This window comes from Prinia subflava, chromosome 12 (assembly GCF_021018805.1).
Source record: "Prinia subflava isolate CZ2003 ecotype Zambia chromosome 12, Cam_Psub_1.2, whole genome shotgun sequence".
In the NCBI taxonomy this organism is placed as follows: Eukaryota; Metazoa; Chordata; class Aves; order Passeriformes; family Cisticolidae; genus Prinia; species Prinia subflava.
Genome location: NC_086258.1, coordinates 11,953,933 through 11,969,058, shown reverse-complemented (window position 1 = coordinate 11,969,058; position 15,126 = coordinate 11,953,933). Strand labels below are relative to the sequence as shown.

The 15,126-nt window shown below is 53.6% G+C and overlaps 1 protein-coding gene across 4 annotated transcripts in view; it reads left to right on the top strand.

Annotated features, from left to right (window-relative positions):
• Positions 1-13,108, top strand: part of TBC1D16 (TBC1 domain family member 16) — a 31,226-nt gene extending 18,118 nt beyond the window's left edge. For 3 of the 4 annotated variants that reach the window (XM_063409193.1, XM_063409191.1, XM_063409194.1), the window contains 9 exons: positions 2,783-2,980; positions 5,365-5,512; positions 6,506-6,673; positions 8,154-8,302; positions 8,850-8,984; positions 9,593-9,779; positions 10,110-10,289; positions 10,779-10,925; positions 11,391-13,108. In XM_063409193.1, coding sequence (XP_063265263.1) covers positions 2,783-2,980; positions 5,365-5,512; positions 6,506-6,673; positions 8,154-8,302; positions 8,850-8,984; positions 9,593-9,779; positions 10,110-10,289; positions 10,779-10,925; positions 11,391-11,636 — 1,558 coding nt within the window. In that variant the 3' untranslated portion in view covers positions 11,637-13,108. The remainder of the gene's footprint in view (positions 1-2,782; positions 2,981-5,364; positions 5,513-6,505; positions 6,674-8,153; positions 8,303-8,849; positions 8,985-9,592; positions 9,780-10,109; positions 10,290-10,778; positions 10,926-11,390) is intronic. The other variant, XM_063409192.1, reaches the window with a different exon arrangement.
• The last annotated feature ends 2,018 nt before the right edge of the window (positions 13,109-15,126 follow it).

Here is a 15,126-nt window from a genome sequence, read left to right as displayed (position 1 = left end):
CGCTCCAGCCCCTCCGTGACCTCCTTGAACTGAACACATGAACATGGCCTGGAGTTTCCTGACCCGGGTTTTCTAATCCTCCTTGATTTTTTTCCCTGTCCCTTTTATTCCTGTGGCCCGCTGCACTTGTTGTTTTGCTGACCAGTGCTGTGTACTAGCTGGTGCTCTGTTTTTCCTGGATCCCACAACCCAAAGTCTCTCTGGAATGTTCCTCCGGCTATTTGTGTTGCAATGCTTCAGCTCCTGCTTTTACGGGGTGCTCTGGGATAAATTCCTCATCCAACAGATAGAATAGTCTGACAAACAATGAACTCTTCCCCTGCGTTTGTCTGTCTTGAGGGCCTGGTTAAAGGACTCCCCAAACCCCACTAAATTAGCAGAGATCATACTGCTGACCTACAGAATGATCTCAATATTAAAACTTTATTTAAAAGTAATCCAGAGATTAGAGTATTTTCATTTTTTTCAATCAATATGTGCTGGGAAAAGTAATTTTAGACACAGTGCGGGTTTTTTCCGAATTTCCCCGGTGACTCAGTGAGCACCAGCACGGGGTGGTTCTGCCTCTGGTCTGTCCTGAGTGTGAATGTTTGTGTCCATTGACCCCTGTGCAGGGCAGGGAGGGCACAGGTGTCTCTTTCAGATTCACCCTCTGCATCAACGAGAGCATCGGAATTTCCCCGGGGCTGCACAGGCTGAGGCCCTCTGCCTGCCCTGGGTGCTCCTTGCTGCCTGGGAGGGGTGAGCCCACTGACACGAGGTGCCTCGGTGGGATGCGTGTGCGAGCTTGTCACCGTGGCTGGATGGGAACTGCAAACATTTGTCTTGGAGAAGCGTTTCCGGAGGCTGCCCCAGTGCCAGGGCTGTGCCGGGCGCTCCTGCCAGGTCTCAGCTGCTGCTGCTGCACCCGGGGCAGGTCTGGGTCTGGGAGCGCAGGGGCTGCAGCTGGAAATGCACCCAGGAGCTCCGGAGTGCCCGGCATCAAAGCCACCCTGCCCAGTTCTACTGGCAGCTCATTTCTCTGCACACTTCTGCTGGACATTTCAGAGGGTGTTCTTGAAGAACTGGCCCGTGGACCTGTGTGACCAGGACCTGCATGATCCTCACACCAACCCATCCTCCAGCACTTTGCCATAGTGACCAGCTGGTCTGTGCAAGAGTTCTAGAAAATGGGTTGCCTCTGCTTAGTCTTTGAGTTAGTTTGAGTCATCTCTTCCAGGAAAATCCTGTGTAACCAGCTGTGGCTGTTATGAAGTGTTGCTCCATAAATACCAGCTGCTCCTAGCAGGCAGTCCAACCCAAGTGTCTTGTCCCAGGACTCTTGTTACATTTCTGTTAATGTTAGATACTCAATATTTTAGAAGTGTTACGTTTTGCCACTTTATCAGAAAGTAATGCTTGATTTTTCATAAAGGCCACTACAATCTTCAGGGAAAATTCCCAAGGCAGGGGATGGTGTACAGCTGTGGTCAGAGGTATCCTGGTGTCTACCCTGGAGTGAGTTTGGATGTCTGGTGAGATCCTACTGCACGTCCCTTCTGAGTCCTCATCCTCGAATGGCCTGGATGGGAGTTCTGCTCTGCTGCTTTCTTTCCAAAAACTGGAGCGGCAGAACTTCCCAGAGAAGCTGCTCCTTTAGCTGGAGCCAGCCTTGGTGTCCTCCAGGCAGTGCCACAGGAGCAGGAAGGGGCTGGGGGATCCCAGTGGCACACTGGAGCAGGGCTTGGTTTAGAGTGTCATCGGTGTCACCGGCTGTCCAGAGCCCTGTCCCCAGGGGTGCCTGCCCTGCCCGAGGGGAGGTGCTGCCCATGGGGGAGGCCCTGGGAGGCGCAGGGATGTGAAGTGCATGCTGAGTGTGTGATTTCCAGCCTTCAGTGCCCACATTGTTGGATAAGAGGATTAGAAAACACCACATAAAGTGGCCTTGCAGGGGGCTGCTTTGTACCTGCTCCGGGCCTTGTCTGGCAAACCCCGATTTCACAGCAGAGCCCATTCAGAGCCCGCGCCGAGATTGTTCACGTGCATTGGCCTTTTTACGAGCCAAGGGTCACAGTTTCACATTCACTTAATTTCCAAAGCACTGATATTTTTTCTTTTGGGATGGGGGCTGGTGGAGACTTGGGGGCTTTTTGAGTCCTAACTCAGTTTGCATTTGCAGCTGGAGATCTGGGGTGGGTTGGGAAAGGGTTGGGTTCACTTTCCCTACTTCACAGTGGGTTGAAGAGCTCAGGTGTGATTTCCCAATCCTTAACGCTCCCAAGTTTCAAGATTGCAGGTGGAAACCATTTGTCTGAAGTTTATAGACATGAATCCAGGCTTGGCACGTCCACTTGCAGTGGTGAAATGAGAAACTCAAGTTCAGGGGAAACATCTTTGGATCTTACTTGTCAAAGAGGGAATTTCCCAGATGAGATCCCAGGTCCATGCTGGAATGGGATTGGAATGTGCTCATTCTTCCTGTCCCCATCCTGGTGTGGAGTGGCTGAGCTGGGCACTGGGGGCATTGCTTGAGCTTCTTCACTTTGTCTTTTCAAAAGTTGGTTTTGGGGAATGGGTTTGGCTCTCTCCAGTTCTGCATGCAAGAACGTTAGGAAAAGGCCAAAACCAGGAGGCTTTTTGGGATGGTAGAGAATTAATTCAAGTAAAAATAATTTAGTTGGTGAATGAATGCGAGTTTTAGAACTCTGACCAAAGGTTTTTAATGTGGAGCATCTGTGATTGGTGCCTGTACCCACAGCCTCCCACGGCTGACAGGGGTTCTGTCCCCACGCTCTGTCCACAGGGACACGTGTGACAATCGCATGACCTGCTCCACCAGCTCTGCCTCCAGCCTCGACACCAGTGCCCAGTTCCAGGAGAGCAATGGGCAAACACACAGCACCAGATGGGATGAACAGCAGAAGGTATTTGCCCTGGAGCAGGTGTGTGGTGTCTTCAGAGTAGACCTGGGGCAAATGAGATCCCTTCGCCTTTTCTTCAGGTACTGGATCCTTGTGTGTGAGCTGTGTGTGAATTGTGTGTGAGCTGTGTGTGAATTGTGTGTGAGCTGTGTGAGCTGTGTGTGAGCTGTGTGTGAGCTGTGTGTGAATTGTGTGTGAGCTGTGTGTGAGCTGTGTGAATTGTGTGTGAGCTGTGTGTGAGCTGTGTGTGAGCTGTGTGTGAGCTGTGTGTGAACTGTGTGTGAGCTGTGTGTGAGCTGTGTGTGAGCTGTGTGAGCTGTGTGTGAGCTGTGTGTGAGCTGTGTGTGAGCTGTGTGTGAATTGTGTGTGAGCTGTGTGTGAGCTGTGTGTGAGCTGTGTGTGAGCTGTGTGTGAACTGTGTGTGAGCTGTGTGTGAATTGTGTGTGAGCTGTGTGTGAGCTGTGTGAATTGTGTGTGAGCTGTGTGTGAGCTGTGTGTGAGCTGTGTGTGAGCTGTGTGTGAACTGTGTGTGAGCTGTGTGTGAGCTGTGTGTGAGCTGTGTGAGCTGTGTGTGAGCTGTGTGTGAGCTGTGTGTGAATTGTGTGTGAGCTGTGTGTGAGCTGTGTGTGAGCTGTGTGTGAGCTGTGTGTGAGCTGTGTGAGCTGTGTGAGCTGTGTGTGAGCTGTGTGTGAGCTGTGTGAGCTGTGTGTGAGCTGTGTGTGAGCTGTGTGATCTGTGTGTGAGCTGTGTGTGAATTGTGTGTGAGCTGTGTGTGAGCTGTGTGTGAGCTGTGTGTGAATTGTGTGTGAGCTGTGAGCTGTGTGAGCTGTGTGTGAGCTGTGTGATCTGTGTGTGAGCTGTGTGTGAGCTGTGTGTGAATTGTGTGTGAGCTGTGTGTGATCTGTGTGTGAGCTGTGTGTGAGCTGTGTGTGAGCTGTGTGTGAGCTGTGTGTGAGCTGTGAGCTGTGTGAGCTGTGTGTGAGCTGTGTGAGCTGTGTGTGAGCTGTGTGTGAGCTGTGTGTGAGCTGTGTGAGCTGTGTGTGAGCTGTGTGTGAATTGTGTGTGAGCTGTGAGCTGTGTGAGCTGTGTGTGAGCTGTGTGAGCTGTGTGTGAGCTGTGAGCTGTGTGAGCTGTGTGTGAGCTGTGTGTGAGCTGTGTGTGAGCTGTGTGAGCTGTGTGTGAGCTGTGTGTGAGCTGTGTGTGAGCTGTGTGTGAGCTGTGTGAGCTGTGTGTGAGCTGTGTGTGAGCTGTGTGAATTGTGTGTGAGCTGTGTGTGAGCTGTGTGTGAGCTGTGTGAGCTGTGTGTGAGCTGTGTGAGCTGTGTGTGAGCTGTGTGTGAGCTGTGTGAATTGTGTGTGAGCTGTGTGAGCTGTGTGTGAGCTGTGTGTGAGCTGTGTGAATTGTGTGTGAGCTGTGTGTGAGCTCTGTGTGAGCTGTGTGTGAGCTGTGTGTGAGCTGTGTGTGAGCTGTGTGAGCTGTGTGTGAGCTGTGTGAGCTGTGTGTGAGCTGTGAGCTGTGTGTGAGCTGTGTGAATTGTGTGTGAGCTGTGTGAGCTGTGTGTCAGCTGTGTGAGCTGTGTGTGAGCTGTGTGTGAGCTGTGTGAATTGTGTGTGAGCTGTGTGTGAGCTCTGTGTGAGCTGTGTGTGAGCTGTGTGAGCTGTGTGTGAGCTGTGTGATCTGTGTGAGCTGTGTGTGCTCCATGTCGGGGCTCTGGGTGGAGGTGATTCCTGCAGTCCTACCTAGAAGCCTTTCCAGAACAATTGTCTCCAGGAAGGTGAGTGTCAGCCTTCCCAAGGAGAGCTTGTGAATTACAGTTACAGAGCCAAAAGGATTTTATTTTTAGTAAAGGTTGTTCTTAGCTGTCATACCATAAATGCTTCAAATAACCTGGGGATATGAAAAACATCTTTATCTATGGTACCTTTTCCTTTGCCTGCCCCTCACCAGGCTCCTCTAGAGTCTTGCTGCACTCAGCCTCTTCAGTTATCTTTCAAATTATTACAAAATTCATTTCGAATTATTGCAAAAACATTTTTACTCCCTCTTTTTGCTCTCACTCCCTGTTTCTTTGGACAAAGCTGTGTTTGAGCAGGTCTGCGCATCCCTAGGAGCTTGCTTTGTGTACTGCCTTAATGTTTCTGGGGCAGACTTCCCGTGGTTTTTTTCTCCAGGGAAGACAAATTTTAATTCCTTCATGTGAAGGAAGGGTAAAAATAGTGCTGTTACCAGGCACAAGTGGAGAAAATTGTCACTATGACCATGTCATACAATCATAAAACATCTCTATTGGAAGTGACCCATGAGGATCACTGAGTCCCAGGGATGTGGAGCTGCCTCTGTGCCCTGTTTTAAGGGGCAGCTTGGTGTTGCTCTTGCTCTGCACTGTCTGTCCCCGAGGTCCGTGTCCCTGCTGGTCCCTCCTCTGCTGGGTGGCCCCTGCAGGCTGTTGTCATTGTCCCCACAGTGATGAGGCGTGTACGTGTGGGCAGCTGGTGGTGGCCAGCAGGGAGAGCCAGTACAAGATCTTCCATTTTCACCACGGTGGCCTGGATAAACTGTCCGAGGTGTTCCAGCAGTGGAAGTACTGCACAGAGACCCATCTCAAGGACCAGGTACCTGAGCGGGGCTCCCGGGGCCAGGGCTTGCACACTTGGGTTGGTGTGGCAGGGAAATGAGGTTTGAGTTCATGTCCCCAGGTCAGGCAGGGAGCTGCCAGGTCCTGGGGGGTTAGGACAGAAATGCAAACCAGACTCAAGGTCTCTCCTGGACTTGTCTGCCTCCATCCATTCCTGTTCTACCTGTGGAATAGGGGTAGATCATCCAGAAGCGTTACTTAGGTAATGATTTTGCTAGACCTGACAGGTCAACACTGTCCTTTAGGCACAGAAGGTGTCTGGAAATCTGCAGAGATAGATTGGAAATTGTGTCAGAGCCTTTCATCCGTCTTGTGACGCGTAACATTCCGTTTGGAGAATGTTTTGACAAGGCATCTTGCCATATTTTGTTCAATCTACATACAAATGTGATAAGAGCTCTTTAATTATCTGTTTAAGATATTGTATGTGCTTATTAGAAACAGTGATTTTTAAATTTCCATCCTTCCCACAGAGCCCCCCGCTGCTTTTCTTATTACGGTCGCATGGGCTCACTTTTTGCATTGAGCAACCTTTGATTTTTAAATTAAATGTCAGCTGCAGCCTTGCACTGGGATCCTGAGTGCCCTCAGAGAGCCTGGCAGTGCAGTTCCCTGCTCTCCTAACAGCAATCCCTTTGTATATGGCCAATCATATGTAATTTATTGCAGGCATTCCTGGCAGGGGCAAGTTTTGCTGTAAGCAGCATTAATTCAGCTTCAGGTCAGGGATAAGACTGGAGGAGGAATAGAAACTAATTTTTTTTTAAGATGAAGCTGTTTTGTGATGGATTTTAATTATTCTAATCACTCTTGTTATTGTAATGGTTGGAATTTGAAAAAAAAAAACAACGAAAAAGTGCAGCTCCTCAGTGGTTAATCCTACACGAGGCACGCAGAGGTTTCCCTGCTCTGGGTTTCACACCGTGCTGCTCTCCCTGCTCCTGCTGCAGCTGTGGTTTGTTCTGCCCAGCAGCTCGCAGAGGAGAAAACCTGCATGCAGTTCTCCATCCGCCGCCCCAGGCTGCCCTCGGCAGAGACCCACCCCGAGGAGAGCTCGCAGCGGCGCCTGGACGTGCCAGCCTGGCTGCAGCACCTCAACAGCACCGGCCAGGTGCAGGAGGAGTACAGGCTGAGGAAGGTGAGGGGCTGAGGAAGGTGAGGGGCTGAGGAAGGTGAGGGGCTCTCTGCGTGCAGGAGGAGTACAGGCTGAGGAAGGTGAGGGGCTGAGGAAGGTGAGGGGCTGAGGAAGGTGAGGGGTTCTCCTCTGTGTGCAGGAGTACAGGCTGAGGAAGGTGAGGAGTTCTCTGTGTACAGGAGAAGTACAGGCTGAGGAAGGTGAGGAGTTCTCCTCTGTGTGCAGGAGGAGTACAGGCTGAGGAAGGTGAGGAGTTCTCCTCTGTGTGCAGGAGGAGTACAGGCTGAGGAAGGTGAGGAGTTCTCCTCTGTGTGCAGGAGGAGTACAGGCTGAGGAAGGTGAGGAGTTCTCCTCTGTGTGCAGGAGTACAGGCTGAGGAAGGTGAGGAGTTCTCTGTGTGCAGGAGGAGTACAGGCTGAGGAAGGTGAGGGGCTGAGGAAGGTGAGGAGTTCTCTGTGTACAGGAGGAGTACAGGCTGAGGAAGGTGAGGAGTTCTCTGTGTACAGGAGGAGTACAGGCTGAGGAAGGTGAGGAGTTCTCTGCGTGCAGGAGAAGTACAGGCTGAGGAAGGTGAGGGGCTCTCCTCTGTGTGCAGGAGTACAGGCTGAGGAAGGTAAGGAGTTCTCTGCGTGCAGGAGAAGTACAGGCTGAGGAAGGTGAGGGGCTCTCCTCTGCTCTCTCCCGTGCCGAGTCCCCAGGGGGAGCTGCAGGGGTTTGTGTTCCTGCCGGGGCAAAGCCGGGCTTTTGGGAGGAGGGAGACAGCCAGTGAAGCCTTGGCTGCAGAGCTTGCTGTGGGACTGATCCCACCCGGACACGTTCCCGTGTCACCTGCTCTGGGTGGCCCTGCCTTGGCGAGGAGGGTTGGACTGGACATCTCCAGAGGTGCCTTCCACCCCTCACCATGCTGTGATGCTGTGGAACATCTCTCTGACCAAGGAGCTGTCCCACTTCTGCTGCTGCCTCTTGGCATCAATAAACCAAAGTGCCCAGTGCCCGCTGTGTTTGCAGAATGTGTGACCAAGTCACAGAGAGCGCTGGAGGTTGCTGAGAGAACTGAGATGGTTGAAATAGCTGAGGCTGTATGAACTGAGATTGTATGAGCCGAGATGGTCTAAACTGAGATTGCTGCATGGAATATCAGGGCTGGGGGGAGCGGCGGGCCCGGGCCCTGAGAGAGAAGTTTGCAGTGCAGTGCAGTCTCCAGGATTTGGGATTAAGCCGTGACATGAGAACGACACGTTAATCATAGAGCCTCTCCGGGGGTGGTTATTGACATTGAAATGAGCCTGATTTGTGTCTGGTCTGGGAATAGAGGGCCAGCACTTTCCCTCTAAACATGTGCAAATTGCAGGAGCTTGAATCAAGGCCTCACTTGTCAGGAAAGAGCTGCAGAGGCACCAAAGCACAGCAGCGGGAAGTTGCTTGTTGCTGTTTTTGGGAATGCTAAAACTGTACCAGCCATAACTTCTGCTCCATCTTCCAGGCCATTTTCTTTGGTGGGGTTGATATTTCCATCCGTGGGGAGGTGTGGCCCTTTCTGCTGCGCTACTACAGCTACGAGTCCACCTCTGAAGAGAGGGAGGCACTGAGGCTGCAGAAGAGGAAAGAATACTTTGAGATCCAGGAGAAACGGTAACAGACCATCATCATCGTCCCCTGCTCATTTTCCTTGGGTGTCACAGGCTCTGCATCCTTTGCATCAGGAGAGGCTGGAGCAGAGGAGTGGGAGGGATGGTGGAGGAAGTGTGTTGGACGGGTGAGAAAGGTTATGTAATTCCAGAAGTTTGTTAATGCAAGAATTGTGTGTTTTTAAATGAAGGTGGGTGCATTGAAGCTGGAGGGGCACAGAACTGTTAATAATCAAACCAGAGTAGTGAGTTTTGGTGTGCTGGGTTCCAAGGAGCAGTGGAGAACAGAATCTGATGCTTCTGAGGTGTTTATTGCAGCAAACACATCGTGTCACCCCATTTATAACCCCGGAGGCTCCTTCCAGTAATCCCTTGGGACAGACAATCTGCTGTACTGGACAGACCTGCTGGTCTATTTTTCAGGTGCTCAGGAAACTCAGCACAGGAATAGTTTTTCTCTGCAAACTAAGACTGAAATGAGGCCTTTTTGTTCATTGTGGCAATCACGTTCCTCTCTTGGCAACCCTGTGCTGTTGCTGTGCTGTTTCCAGGCTGTCCATGACTCCAGATGAGCAGAAGGAGTTCTGGCGCCAGGTGCAGTTCACGGTGGACAAGGACGTGGTGAGGACTGACCGCAGCAACCAGTTCTTCCGAGGGGAGGACAACCCCAACGTGGAGACCATGAGGTGAATTCCAGTGTCTTTTAGCCATGTCCTGCTCAGTGCAGAGACAAGCTGGTCAGCCCCCAGGCCAGGCTGCCTGGGAATGCTGCACAGCAGCCACCGTGCAACTGGAACCAGGGATGCAGCAGCAAGGCCTTCCCAGTGCTCCCACTGCTGCTGTAGCTCCCTTCTCAATCCCATAACCCTGCTCCACCCCTGAGCCTCCCTGCACACACAGGCACAGCCAAGGGGCTGTGGTAGGGCTGTGGGCAGGTCTGTGCTTCTCCTGAGGGGGTAGAGGACAAGCACACCAGAGTCTGTTCCATGAGAGTGTGACTGGTAAAGGTGTGACCCCAAAAGAGTTGGGTTTCACCCAACAGCATTGCTTGGAGCTTTATGGATGTGCTGGGCATCATCTCTCCTTTCCCATGGGCCTCTCTTTTCTGTCCTCTTAATCTTTTTAAATTCTCATTTTCTGTTTATATTTTGCTGTCTGTGAATGCCAAACCTTTTCCTGAAGTTTATGCCACAGGTCTGTGTTATGGCACCTCACATGAGGCCCTGTGTCTTTGTCCCTGAGATGATGCTGTCACCTCACCTGTCCCTGCTCTGTGTTTCTGTCTGTGCTCCAGGAGGATCTTGCTGAACTATGCAGTGTTTAACCCAGCCATCGGGTACTCCCAGGGCATGTCTGACCTGGTTGCCCCGCTGCTGGCAGAGGTCCTGGATGAGTCGGATACTTTCTGGTGCTTTGTTGGATTGATGCAGAACACGATCTTCTTCAGCTCCCCCCGGGATGAGGACATGGAGAAGCAGCTGGTGAGGCTGAGTGCTGGGCTCCCTTCCAGCCTGTGATGGCTTCTCCTCTCCCCAGTTCCAAAGCCACCACCTCCTCGGGGTGATCCTTGGGGCTGGCACGTACAGGGCCGGGGGCTGGACTTTGGTGATCCTTGCGGGTCAATTCCAACTCAGGATATTTTAGGATTCTGTGGAAATACCCGGTGGGCAGGATTGACCCTGGTGGCCGAGGCACTGCAGAGGCAGTTGTATCCCTCCTTCCTGTGAGATGGCAGCTGGGAGAGAGGAGCTCTGGCTGCCCTGGGCGCTGCAGGGCACCCGCTCAGCCCCTCAGCACAGGGTGTTTTGCAGCTGTACCTGCGCGAGCTGCTGCGGCTGATGCACCCGCGCTTCCACCAGCACCTGTGCGCCCTGGGAGAGGACGGGCTGCAGATGCTCTTCTGCCACCGCTGGATCCTGCTCTGCTTCAAGCGCGAGTTCCCGGAGGCCGAGGCGCTGCGCATGTGGGAGGCGTGCTGGGCTCACTACCAGGTGAGGCCCCTGCCACGGGCTGGCACGCCCTGCCTGAGGCCCACCCCTGGCACCGAGGGTCTCCACTAAGGCTCTTTGCAGCAAAGCAGCCAAAATAAATTGGGGCCATGACTGTGGCAGAGGTTTATCTGTGTAGCAGGAGGATTCTTGCCTCTCCTCCTTGGAGATGTCTGGGCTTCACAAGGAGGTGTTTCAGAAAATGCTGAACGCTCGCTTCTGAAGTTCAGACTTCTCTTACACGGCTAGTAAATGTCTTCCCAAAACTCTGCTCTGTGATACAAACACTGGGCCCACCTTGCTGCTGTGATACGAAGGAAAGAGGCTTTGGCTCGGTGTGGTTCAGAAGTCACCAGTAACTCATGTTCTCACCACTGGGCAGAACTGAAGGGAGCAAAACCTCTCAGCAAGAGCCCATTTGAGGAGGCTGGGAGGTGAGGCCAGAGCTCTGCCTCCACCTGCTGTACAGCAGCCCCTGTGTTCCCCTTGCAGACAGACTATTTCCACCTCTTCATCTGCGTGGCCATCGTGGTGATTTATGGGGACGACGTCATCGAGCAGCAGCTGGCCACTGACCAGATGCTGCTGCATTTCGGCAACCTGGCCATGCACATGAACGGGGAGCTCGTACTCAGGAAGGTAAATGCCCGTGTGGGACAAGGCCCAGAGATGAGTCAGAGTATTCAGAAAACCGGGGACTGCTGCTTCATCCCTCTGGCTGCCTGGGTGGGATGCTGCTGTTTGCCTGCAAACCAGGCCTGCAGCAGCAGGAGGGAGCTCTGGAGCTCTGGGAGGGGGCGGTGTGGTTGGGATAACCCTGGTTTGGATAACCTGCTCAGGGAAATGGAGGCAGAGCTGTTGGTGCCATGGTGCCCGTTCCCTTTCAGCTGGCAGTGACTGGGGCTGTGGGATGAGCTGTGGCGTGTGGCAGCCCCTGTGACCTGCCCCTGTCCCCAGTGCCTCGGGTGGCCCTCGGGTGTTTGGCAGGACACGCCTTCGCTGAAGCCAGGCAGCCAAACTGGAGGTTTGGGTGGGAGGCCACCTCAGCTCCCCGTGTTCATCCCCTGTGAGGGGTGTCTGTTTTCCCTCTCTCTCTCCCTCCAGGCCAGGAGTCTGCTCTATCAGTTCCACCTGCTTCCCCGCATCCCCTGCAGCCTGCACGACCTCTGCAAGCTGTGTGGGACAGGCATGTGGGACAGTGGCTTCATCCCTGCCGTGGAGTGCTCTGGCCACCACCCCGAGTCCGAGAGCTGCCCGTACGGGGGGCTGGTGGAAGTGAATTCTCCTAAACCAGGAAGTGAAGGCAAGAAGGGCCTGAAAACACGGGATGTCTTTGCCTTCCGAAAATAGCTGGGAGGAACAGGGTGCGCCGGCGGAAGGGAAGGGCAGGAAGGATGTGCATAGGAAAAAATGCTGAAGAAAAAAATGGAGGAATAGCTCGTCAAGACTCTGAGAAGACTGAAAGGTGTGAATGGAAGAGGAATTAAATTGCTCTATAGGGGATGTTGCATTGCATGGGTGATGGAGCCTGAGAGAAAGGCATCGACCCAGGAACTGTGTTTGGATTTGATTTTGTTAGAAACAAGCTTTTCTAGGTTTTAACAAGGACTTTTTATTCTGCCTCTGGGACTGGACTGCTAACAACCAGAACTTTCTTTCTTGCTGGTGAGAAACGAGAACACTCCGGGGAGCCAAGGCTGCCCAGAAGTGTTGGTGGCAGGTGGCAGGAGCAGCGCCAAGGCCACTGTCCCCTCACCCAGAGCACGCCACGCTCTGCTTCAACCAAAACGTGCAGCTTTGTGGCTTCTTTTTAAAGCCATAAAAGCCATTTTAATTACAATCTGCCAAAAATAAAACTGCAGACCATTGGGATTGCAGGGAAGGTGTCTGCTTTGTCAGCAGGGAAGGACCAGTGACCTCCAAGTCTTGTCTCTGGCCTTTTCTGGTTTTATAGGATACGCTGGATGGCAGGATTTTTTTCCATTTTTATAGAAAATGGACTGCCCCAGGTCTCGGAGCACTGCTGCTCTGAGTCAGGGTATTTCACAGACACTGCCCAAAGTTTCCTTCTTCATGAGATACTGGGAAGGAATCCTTCCCTGGGAGGTAGGTGAGGCCCTGGCACAGGGTGCCCAGAGGAGCTGTGGCTGCCCCTGGATCCCTGGAAGTGTCCAAGGCCAGCCTGGACAGGGCTTGGAGCAACCTGGGACAGGGGGTGTCCCTGCCATGGCAGGGGATGGAGTGGGATGAGCTTTAAGGTCCCTTCCAACCTAAACCATTCTGTGATTCTCTGACATTACAGCAAAGCTGTTTCTTTATGCTGACAGCTGCAGACTTTAATACTTTAGTCTGTTGTTTCCAGTGTGTTTCCCACTGTGTTTCCTTTGGCTCTCCTCAATTACTGAATATTTACTGTCCTTGCCTGTCACTGCCACAGCCTGTGGCACGTACATTCCATGTGGGTTTTAGGCTCTCCAGTCAGTGCCAGGGGTGCTCCCTGTTCCACATCCCAAAGTGAAAATGAAACTTGCCTTGTTGCAGTCGTTTTTACTGAGCTCTGTCTGATAAAGGCTTCCCTCAGGGTGTTTTTGAAAGGACAGTGTTTCTCCCCATGCCTGCTCTAAATTCTGCCAGCCAGAAGTGGAGCTGGGGCCTTGAGCCCTGTTGCCAAAGGTTCTTACCAAATTCCATGGCCTCCAAAGGCGTGTCCTGTGCCAAACAGAGCCGGGGAGCAGTGTCCTTGTGGGGGTGGAAAAGGGGCCGAGGGGGCAGCGTGCTGTGCCTCCCTGCATCCCTCTGCAGCCTTCCCTGGCTGTCCTGCTCCCTCCCAGCCCCTCCATGCCCCTGTCCTGGGCAGGCTCTGTCACTTCCCAGCAGCTCGTGTGGAGCCACCGTGTTCTGGGGCAGAGCTGGGAGGGTTCCTGCACCTGACAAGCACATTTCTCTCAAAATCCTTCTGCAAAGCCTTGCCCACAGCCTGTCCTGGAGCCCGTTCCTGCTGGGAAGTGAGGCTGGAGCTCTGTGTGAACCAGCACAAGCCAAGAGCACGTGGCGTTCCTGAGTGGAAGAAGCCTTGACCCACTGAAGGCAACATGCCAAGGGGTGGCTGTTGAGTGGCAGAAGGACAGTTCAGCTCCGGATTTGTGTGCCTTTAGTCCAGAGGATGGAGACCTTCCCCTGGATGAGAGCAGTGGGGAAACCCACTCAGAATGGCACAGCTCTGACAGGGCCCAAGGCTGCAGCTGTGAGCTGGGCTTTGGCAAGGGACCCCTCCTGTAAGGGCTGGGGCTGCTTTGCTCTGGGGCAGGGAGTTTGGGGAGATCTAGGATGTTTCAGTGATAATAAAAGTCTGTGTGAGGCTTTTGTGTGTCCATTGCTGTGCAGGCTGGGGACAGCAGACACCGTGCCCCAGCCTGAGCTGCCCCTTCTGCAGCCACTCAGAGACGTGCTGGGGCTGGGTCACTGCCCCAGGCTCTGCTCCTGGGGACCTGTGGCAGCACTCGATGGCTCCATCCAGGTGGAAGCTCAAATTCAGGCTGAATTCAGGTCAGAAAAAGCACACAGCAGGCAGAACTGGGCACGGGGCAGCCCCTCCTGGGCTCCTGGGTGCTGGCACAGGGGAACAGCCCCTCCTGGGTTCTGGCACAGGGGAACAGCCCCTCCTGGGCTCACAGGGTGCTGGCACAGGGGAACAGCCCCTCCTGGGCTCCCGGGGTGCTGGGCACAGGGGAACAGCCCCTCCTGGGTTCTGGCACAGGGGAACAGCCCCTCCTGGGCTCACAGGGTGCTGGGCACAGGGGAACAGCCCCTCCTGGGCTCACAGGGTGCTGGGCACAGGGGAACAGCCCCTCCTGGGCTCACAGGGTGCTGGGCACAGGGGAACAGCCCCTCGTTGCCTCCCCGCTGCCTGCCGTGGGCTGGGAGCACCAGCAAACCCCTCCCAGAAGAGCCAGAGCTCGTTTTGCTGCAGCACTCGTTCCCAGCCAGTAAAAGACAATAGGAAGAGATGAAGTAGATAATTTGGAGCGTTATTTTTCCACTATTAAAATGTCATTCAGCAGTGTGGAAATCACTCAGGATTCGTTTAGTTAAGGACTGCACTGCAGCTTTCCAGCGTGTGGAAGAGGCTGGGTTCTGTTCCAAGCAGGGCTCAGCTCTGGGTGTGCATCCCTGGGACCAGCTGCCACCCTTGGCCACTCTGCCATGCCTGCTGTGCCCCGAGTGTCCCTCTGCCAGCAGGAGACTCCAGTGTCCATCCTTGTGCTCCCATTGGAGCTCCCATTGGAGCTCCCCATGCCCCTGGCACGCACTGACCCCACCTGGCCATAGCCAGGGACACAAAGGGATGGAGCAGGTCCCCAGGTGCTCCCAGGGACCAGCAGCACACTCATCCCAGTGACCCAGTTCCAGTCTCAGCCTGTCCATTGCCTTGTGATGCCACTGTTTAACTCACACTGGAGATCCACAAGCATCTGAGCTTGTCTGGGGCAAGGCAGGGTGAGTGAAGCCAACCTGGAGACCTCTGGCAGTGCCTAGGATAGCACTGGAAGCAGCCTTGGGATTTCCCTGAAGTGCAAGGATGGCAACAAGTCACACGTTGGACAGGGCAGTGCATTTCAAAGGACACAAAGGTCCTTCTGACCCGTCCCCAAAATTTTCCTTTGTGGCACTCTGCCATCTGAAATAAAACCTCCAAGGAATAAAAAAAGCAGCCAAGCTTCAGTCCCTACAGAGGGGGGAAATGGATCCTAGGAACAGGGACCCTCACGTGTTGTCTCCTCGGTTGCTGCCCTGAGCCTTGCATTAGCAGCAGCTGAGCAGCCGAAAATAGCCCCTCGAA